This window comes from Salarias fasciatus, chromosome 4, assembly GCF_902148845.1.
Source record: "Salarias fasciatus chromosome 4, fSalaFa1.1, whole genome shotgun sequence".
NCBI lineage: Eukaryota > Metazoa > Chordata > Actinopteri > Blenniiformes > Blenniidae > Salarias > Salarias fasciatus.
Window position 1 is genome coordinate 8108689 of NC_043748.1, and position 9020 is coordinate 8117708.

The following is a 9020-nucleotide window of genomic DNA, read 5'->3' on the forward strand; positions in this document are numbered from 1 at the left end:
TTATGCACAAAATACAATAATGAATTCAAAAGTACTCTGTAATGATCATCCTGCCGCCAGCGGGGGAAAGGAATTTTTTTTTCTTTTCTTTTTTTTTTTTTTGCAAGAATTTTGCAAGAAGCATAATTTTGCCATAATAATTTCACAATACATCAAATATGATTTACAATGCCCCAACCACACACACACACCACACACACACACACACACACACCACACACACACACCACACACCACACACACACACACACCACAACCAAGGGCAGAGCAGATGAAAAACAAAGTTTAAGAGTGCACACTTCCTCAAACTTCGTTCTATCTCTGACCCTCAGACAGAGAAGCCAGGATAAATTCTGTCACGCTGAATTGTGCCCCATTAAGTCAGATTGTGTGTTGAAGGGAAATTTACTTTATTTTGCGTGTTTTCAGCGCCTGAAGAACGCCCAGCAGGCACAGTTTCATTTTCAAAAATGCGGTGTAGAGAGACAAGGAGGAAAAAGACTGTTTTCAAATTTGAACGTCTTAATGAGGCTACGGCAACACATACTACTATAACCATCTATTCGGGGGCGGCCAATCACTGGATCCTCTTCCGGGGGGGGGGGGGGGGGGGGGGGGGGGGGTTCCTCTTGTCGACGTCGTCAAGAGGAAGCTTTCAGAATCGTGTGTTTGAGTGTATATTTCCTTAAAAGTAGAGTGCGCAATTGAGGGAGGTGACTGAATTTTTCACTTCTGGGGGATCATACAGAGGCTCTGGGAGGCAATATGACTGTGAAGACACCTTTTTAAAGTGAATTTTGCATAATATGACTCCTTTAAAAGTATCTGTCAATCACGCAGCAGAAGGAGAAAACTATTGCGTTATAACGAGAAAACTATGCCGTTATTACAAGAAAACGATCTCGTAAGGAGATAAAGCTACAAATTTTTTTTCTTCACTGCGGCAGCTCTGTGTTTCCATAAGTAAACATGTTTTTGGTGAAATTGTATATATTTCAATATTTTACAGTTGCTGTGTCCACCCCCCCCCCCCCACACACACACACACACACACACAAAATTCCTTTTTGTGTTATGTTCTTAATCTGTAAATAAATATAGTTAATTTGTCATCAAAAGTCTTTTTCTTGTTTGTTTTTTTTGGTTGTTTCATAGAAGTAAAAAACTGTTCACATGTTTGAGGTGTGACTAAAACTAAAAAAAAAATGTCAGTCACCGTTCTGCTTGAATTTGCTTCTCTGCAGAAAAAGCTCTTTTTCTCTGTTTTTTGGTCAAAATCAGATGTTTTCACTGATTTTAAATGTTGTAGTGTTCGTTTTTTTAAATGAAAAGTGCCTTATAAAGTTTGATTTCATTTGAATTTGTAATCTTACCTTTACCTTCCAACAACAGTACTTTTTTATTGTAATTGAGTACAATTTAAACAATGTAACTGTACCTGTACAAGATTTCAGAATCCTTGTACCTCCTACTGTCTATCCACCCAGAATCAGTCACAAAACACTCACATCGCCATTCCCATGATAATGAAAGGTAACGACAAAATAAATATTTATAGAAGACGTGTGTTGTTTCCATGGATGGCTAATTTGAGGCGGTTCGGAATGCAAATTACCTTTACCATGAATGATCACAATAGTTAAGAACAGGTGGGATTCATCAACATTGTCTACTTACTCGTGTCCGTACGACAGGCGTCCGCATGCTCGATAATTAAGGATTTATTTGTATGTGCACACATTCTAAATTTCATTTATACGAGAGAATTTAGAACCTATTCTAAGCACAGATTCATAAATGAGGTCCCAGAAGTCCAGAAAAAAGTGCCTGGATGCCTAACCAACGTTGGTCACCAAAATTGGTTTTTAGTCAGAAACTGTGACCTGGCGACTATATAAATCGAGAGCTGTGACTCATTGCTGGCATCAGGTTTCTAAACATCCTCGCATGAAAAACTGGAACATAAGGTTAACATTTTTTTCCAAATAATTCCTGGGATATGCACAATTAATACTCTTTCAAGAAAACTTACTTTTCCACAGACAGCTCAATTGCTTCTTCCTCCCATTGTCCACTGGAGGAAACCATGTAGACATAGATGCGATCTGCTCTTGGATCAAATTTGAAAGTCTTGGGGAGAACTGCATGAAAGTAAATGTTTTGTTTGTCACTAGGTGCAATGTAACTGGGTCTGGGTGGCCTGAAAAGCAAAAACAAACACAAAGTTGCAGCGTTAAATACAATACACGAGGCAAAAATCATTACAACCTGCAAGAAAAACCACTCACTTTTTTTGGGGGGGTGGTGTTATGGGGCTTGGTTCTTTCTGTTCACTGTCATCATCTGAAGTCTGCGTTTGCTCCTCCTCACTTTCAGACTGCTGCTGATCCGTATCCTCTGCTGCCACCTCGGGGTCTACACTGGAGCCAATGCTGTCAAACTGGAGCATCAAATATTCAGTTTGCATTAAAAGACTGTACTGAGACTCCTGTTAAACAGTAACAATTATATCACATACATATTGATCAACATCACCTTTGATGGTGTTTAAAGACCGAAAACCATTTTAAATTGCTGCAAATACATCAAGTCAGGTTGTGGTGCGTATCCACTGACTAAGGTTGTAGACAGTACACAAAGACTCAACTCAGACCATTTCTTCATACTCCTCCATTGAGGTGCCAGACGCTCCAGTACAGGTATCACAGGAAGAAGTGACAATACTGCCGTTTGCTAATTGGTAGTGTTCTGCCTTTTGTTTTTGCTGCAACTGTGCCCCCTACTGGTTTCTTTTAATATTGTTGTCTCCAGCAGTAGCTCCCCTCAGTGCAGCCGTGTGCATCAGAGCTATGTGCAGTTTTCTCTTTCTATGACAAGTCTGAGCGATTATACATCTGTAAGTAGCAATTCATTGTTTTGTTGCTGCATGTTGATGGTGCCTGTTGCAGATGTATGTTACTTTCTGTGGTAGAAATGCCGAATTTGTTGCTAGTTAGCTCTAGCTATGTAGCTTATTCTGTTAGCCTTCAGCATGATGTGCAGTACTCTGATTGTAAAGCGAGCTTATTGCTGTGAGCTAATACAGAGTTAGTTCTGTTCTCTTACATAATGTACATGTGCACTTCGAGTGTGGCTTCTGTATTGTCATGTTGAAAGTATTGTCACTTCTTATCCATGTCATTTCATGTGATTCGTAAAGACACTGAAAGTTGCTCTTCTAAGCAAATAATATAGTTTATTTTTAGCACTTCTCATCCCATCTCATTATAATTTTGTGAATGTTCAGTAGCTAAATTCATGATTGTGTCAATTCATATGTTTAAAAAGCATTGTTAAAAGGGTCAACTATTTACAGTAGAAAATGTTATTCAGTACACAGTGTAAGTATATTCTGTGTGTATTTCATGTCATTGCAGTTCTACAAAAAAGAAATATTAAAAGAAGGAAATGAAAAGAGAATCAAAAACACAAGACTTTGCCTTCAAACGAAATTCAGTCTTCTCCTGGTCCTTTTTTCCCAACCTTCTGAGGTTAACTGTCTGCCTAGCTCTGCAAAGTGGCTTACGCATAGTGAGGGCAGAACAGGTAGTAATGGGCATCACTCTCGATAATCCGACGTGTTTAAACAGTTCATCAGCTGAACAAACTAAGCTGTTGTATGCATGTGCCGCTTTACACACATTGGTTGTTATAACTCCTTTTTTGGGTTTTCTTTTTTATAATATCGTTTTTAAGTCTGCACACTTCTACAGAACTGGAAAGGAGCAGTTTTGATTAGGGATGGTTCGATCCGATCCGCTGGATCTATATCGAGTTCGATCCAGGCCAAAATGACTGGATCGAGCATCGGAGTTTTTTATTAGAACTCGTTCGATCCGATCAAAAAATCATCTTCATTATATCAACGGTGCTCATAAAAGAATCATCCCTGTGGTTTATACACTTGGATTGTTAATTTCATTTCAATATTTACACAAAGTTACACCTTTATTTTATTTTCTAACATTTGAATGGTGCAGCTGGATCTGCTGTTTACAGTGTTGTTGAAAGCAATGTGAGCTCTAAGTTTTAATATTTTTTATTTTTTAATATTTTAAACATATTTTCCTTCTTTCTTTAGGGGATCAGAACAGGTGTTGTACAATGAACGTTGTATTTTTAGATGTCAGTATCAAGCAAATTACATCCATGTATTTTAACAACTTTGAGAATGACAAAAACAATCATATCGGTATCGGATCGGTATCGGCCAATCCTCAAGGCTGCAGTATCGATATTGGTATCGGATGTGAAAAAGTGGTATCGAGCCATCCCTAGTTTTGATGGTGACGTTCACAATGAGAAACTTTTCCTAGCTGTGTATAGAGAATAGAGACTCACAGCTTTATTTCGGGCTGAGCAGAGTCACTGAGGAGCAACACCCGGAGAGTGAGGTGCCATGTTTACCATTGAGTATTGATGTCAAGTATTTGCATTCTCACACGGCCGTTCACAACCCCATGCTGTCTGCAGTGGGGGCACACTACAGACAAGCTGAACCCACAACAGCACTGTTCAGGACCAACTTGTAAAAAGTCCTTTTCTATTGAAAAATGAATGATAAAAACTTCAAAATTCATGTTATATTAATATCTAAATGGATCAGAGACTAAGACTGTCTGCCACAGTGCTACCTGGGGGCGTAGCCATGACCAAGTTTGCCCCTTGAAACATGAATTGAACTGTAAATACCCTGCACATGGTCTGATCGGGCACAAAATTTACACGTTGCACCACGGACCAGATATGATCACAGCCATATAATTGGCATATAATATTTGATAATAATCATGATCAATGATAGAATCCCCTGCTGGAAATAGGAAATGGTGTGAAAATACTCCAATTGGGCTGAAACTCTGCAACTTGCATGAGAGTCCACGTCTTATCACATCCATGTAACAGTCATCACCATCAGCCATAGCCTGCTGGAAACAGGAAATTCCATGCAATGCTCCGATTGGGCTGAAACTCTGCATGTCTCAAGCCTGGTCCATGCTTCACATGTTCGCGTGGGTGCATGTTCCGCATTGGTCCCTGTGACCTAAAAATCGTCATCAATTTCTGTCCGCTGGGGTCCAAATTTTGTGACCGCGTTACGTGTCACTGTGTGAAACCATCAGGCTGTAGCTCCATCTACAAAGACATCCAGAGCGTGAAAAACCCATGGACGGAGAGAGCAGACTCTGTCAGGAGGGATGAAAAGGCTTGCCGATAAAAGTGAAAGTACCTAGAGACTGCTCGGGCGCCGCCCCCGCGATTCAGAAACAGAAAATGGAAAAATGAACTCGAATACTAAATGATAACATACTGAAAATGTATGTGCTTCATTTTCTATAAATAATCTGTAAGAAAAGAGCAGAAATAGCCCAAAATCTAGTGTGAGAGAAAGCACGTGTGCATCGGTTGTGCGCGGACGCACCAAAGTGGACGCGCACATGTGGAGCATGGACTAGGCTTTATAAGAGCCTACATCTCATCACAGTCACATGACTTTCACCACAATCAGACATCACATTCCCTGCTGGAAACAGGAAGTAGTGTGAAAACGTCGATCTGAATTGAATCATTGTGCATTGAATATCTGTAGCTCACATTGAATGCAGAAAAAAAAATTATAAAGCATAAACATGAAAGGCAGCACAAGAGTTTGACCTTTGCACTCACCTTCTTTACGTTACTGATGCTCTCATCATTTGCCCGTTTCTGAGACTTAGTGGGCTCTTTGTTGTCCACGTGTTGGTCATCTTGCTGAGATCCTGATTTCTCAGTGTTACTTTCTGAGTCTGTAACCAAAGGTTTCAGCTGCTCCCCTGCTTCTGAATAAAAATAAAAAGAAATGTCTAGTTAACTCTAGTCAAAGACACACACAAAACACCACACTGCAAAGTCTTTAAAAAATTTAGGTCAATGCTTTTGGTTTTATCATCAGTAGTGCCTTCTGTTGCTAGTATGTAGCATTGTAGGTAAATCACAGGCAAATTAGATGAAAGATTTCAAGCAGATACCTTGGATTAAAACTATAAAGAATTGACAAAAATTAAATAACCCTCAGCCTATATCATTTAATTAATCATAAAATTCAGACTCAGTCCATCCAGCTATACTGCCATCTACAGGAGCTCGAGTTGGAGTGAAACACTGATTCACATGTCAGTAACAAACCATTTTGAGAACAACATTGAAAAACCAACAAGTCCTCCAACTCAAACGACCACACTGGTCGTTAATTCATGCCTCATATTACAACCACTGGGTACGTTTAAAAATCAAGCACCTACTAGTGGCCATGTAAATAATGTCACGGACATCAAGGACTGACTGAGATTTTTTTTTTTTTGCGGAGCCAGTTGCACTCAATAGTTACATTTAACCATAAATACAATTTTCTGCATTGAATGACTTCAGTTTGATTTTCAAAACGCAACAAAATCTTTGAAATAGTTTCTGAAACAGATCAGAAGCTACAACAATACGTACCACAAAAACAAAACAAAAAACATAAATTTATAGAATGGCGACATCTCTGTATTTTAATTTACACAATGCTTCTCTAGAGACAAATATACTCTTTATCTTCATAGCTTCCACTCGGTTTATGGGTGTGATCTGCAGTTTTTTCGTTTCTGCGTGCCTTCCGACGGCTTCCTCTGCAGAACTGTCGCTCCGCTGCATCTGCTGAGGACTCTGACCCCAGACCCGGAAGGAAGTTGATGTGTGTCACGGACTGCATTTTTTTCCTTGAAGAATGGAGTTTAACTGTCCACAAATACTCTACTGTGCATTAAAGCTTCATTTTTCATTTTCCAAATATTTATTTGTTATTTGTTTTTGATTCAAAAGTGTATTCATACTGCTTCTGTTGTAAATCTATCAATAAATCAATCAATCTGTCTTGTATGCGTGACTGCATTGATACATCACAAAATTAAGATCATACCTTTTAAATTGTTTAAATTGCATTACTGAGGATTATGAAGTATTGATGTAACAACAAGTTTATGTACGTGTGTGTATGTGTGTGCTCATGTGCATTTGTCCTCATATGAACCTCTTGCATTGTGGTCTTGACAAAATATTTCATAACACAAAGCCTTTGTGCACTGAGGCTTGGAAGAAGACCAGTCCTTGAGAGGAGCTCAAAAGGTCAATCAACCATCTGAGGCCTAGCAGAGTCATGAAGTCTGCTGTGACCTCTGATTTCTGGTCTCTGTTGCTCTTTTGCACTCACTTGACCTCTACGGGCGATACAGACCTGAAACTTGAACTGCGAGGCCTCTGGAAACTATAATATCAGATTCTGGTGGATCAAATTGTGGTTTAGCTGAAAACTGACATTAAAATAAAAATCCATTAGCTAAAAATTGACTTGCTGTTATTAAATTTAAAATAAATTAGAACAAAACAAAACCTGAAAAAACAACAAGGTATGTTTTAGTATTCAAGAAATCTAATAAAGAACATTAAATAAAAATATAACTTATTTTCGCTGTATATTAAAATTGAGGGGAGGTGAGATGAACTGAGCTGTTTGTAGGTCTTTGTTCTTTCTGAGTGCTTCTCTAGTTTTTAACGTAGTACCATAGTGAATTTAGTGGTCCACTTGATGAAATTCTCTAACTACACCACATTTCTGCTCTTGTTTACTCACCCTCTGTGACTGTTGGTTGGACAGAAAGCTTCAGGCCACAATGGCTGCAGAAATTGGCTGTTTTTTCCACTATTTGATGTTCACAGGTTGTGCACCTCATCTTCACTGGTCTCCTTCCTGAACTGAAACAACCGGTTTTATCAGACAACACACTCCTTTCACTTTCATTTCGCTCATAAAATTAAGTCAGCAAGGAAACAAAATCTACCCTGTTATATGGACTTGATCAACAACTTGACGTCACTCACCCACACCTGTCCCTATATAGGCCACTCTCATGTTACCACGTTGGCCCGGAACCAGCAAAACAGCATTGTCAAGATGAGCATAGACAACTGACACACAGCCCTGGCTGAAGTGCTCTATATATTTTAACTGTATGTGTATCTATGATGCCAACGCGAAGCCATTTTGTGGAGGATGTTGTAGAAGCGGCAGTGCATGAAGGTCTTACAAGGGGAATACAGATGTGATGAACATTTATAAGTGTATGACACTTCTCAAACTCTTGCATTTCTCAGTCACACCTCAGTTTTATTCACTGGCATGCTTTCACTTTCACTTGGGATTTTTATTTATTTATTTATTTATCTATTTACTTTAAACTAAGTTGACTCCTCTTCTTTGATTAACACAACCACTCTCGAGCTAGTCCAGTTCAACCAATCACATGCCTGTTTTGATGAAGAAAAATGTGATTTGATCACTTCCACGTAAAATAAATAAATAAACTAATAATTTCTGGCATAATGCTAAAGTGACCACACCACACGCATGTATCTACAGAGTCCTCATAACGCTCGGTGTCAGCCCTGTTTAACAGACATAAGCTGCCGCTGCTAACTACTAGCTAACCGGGTATCAGAGCAGGCTGCAGGAGCGCCGCGGCTTCTGCACTCAGCTGGTCGGGGAGACGATAAGGGGGGAAACAGAGGTGGTACCCGGGCTCCGGGGGGGCTCCCCGGCCCTCCGCACTCACCTGGGCCGGCTCTCAGCTCCTGCTGCACGGACTCATCTCCGCTCGTCCTGCGACGCTCCTGCGGACAGAGACAGTCTGAAGAGAGGAGCCCGCACTGCGCTCCTTCAAGGCGTTCCCTAAGTTTACTTTCACTTTGACTCAGCTTTGTACTTTTCCCAACACAGTGATCACGCACGTACCGAAAAGTGACTGCCTGCCGAAAAATAACTGCCCCCCTGAAAACATGCATCGACGTGTTTCTGTATTTCTGCACTGCTCGCATACGCTGTGCGGATGTTTCATAAAGTATTCTTTATGAATATTTGTAAGAGTAAATTTTTACAAATTACACACACAACCCATTATATCAGC

The 9020-nt window shown here is 39.8% G+C and overlaps 1 protein-coding gene across 1 annotated transcript; it reads right to left on the reverse strand.

The window, feature by feature from the left end:
- Positions 1-1214: 1214 nt before the first annotated feature.
- On the reverse strand, positions 1215-8772 carry LOC115386510 (E3 ubiquitin-protein ligase rnf213-alpha-like). Its single transcript, XM_030088850.1, has 5 exons — positions 8670-8772; positions 7691-7807; positions 5707-5858; positions 2289-2440; positions 1215-2200 (listed from the first exon to the last, which is right to left on the reverse strand). Exons 2-5 carry the CDS (start codon positions 7788-7790, stop codon positions 2029-2031), a joined length of 576 nt encoding a protein of 191 aa, XP_029944710.1. The 5' UTR covers positions 7791-7807; positions 8670-8772; the 3' UTR covers positions 1215-2028.
- Positions 8773-9020: the final 248 nt, after the last annotated feature.

Excerpts from the sequence above, each read along its gene's own strand:
- LOC115386510 (XM_030088850.1), bottom strand. The coding sequence starts at position 7,790 with ATGAGGTGCACAACCTGTGAACATCAAATAGTGGAAAAAACAGCCAAT. Across the intron at positions 5,859-7,690 it reads CCAACCAACAGTCACAGAGG|AAGCAGGGGAGCAGCTGAAA; the intron begins GTGAGTAAACAA and ends ATTTTTATTCAG. Across the intron at positions 2,441-5,706 it reads GCATCAGTAACGTAAAGAAG|TTTGACAGCATTGGCTCCAG; the intron begins GTGAGTGCAAAG and ends TTGATGCTCCAG.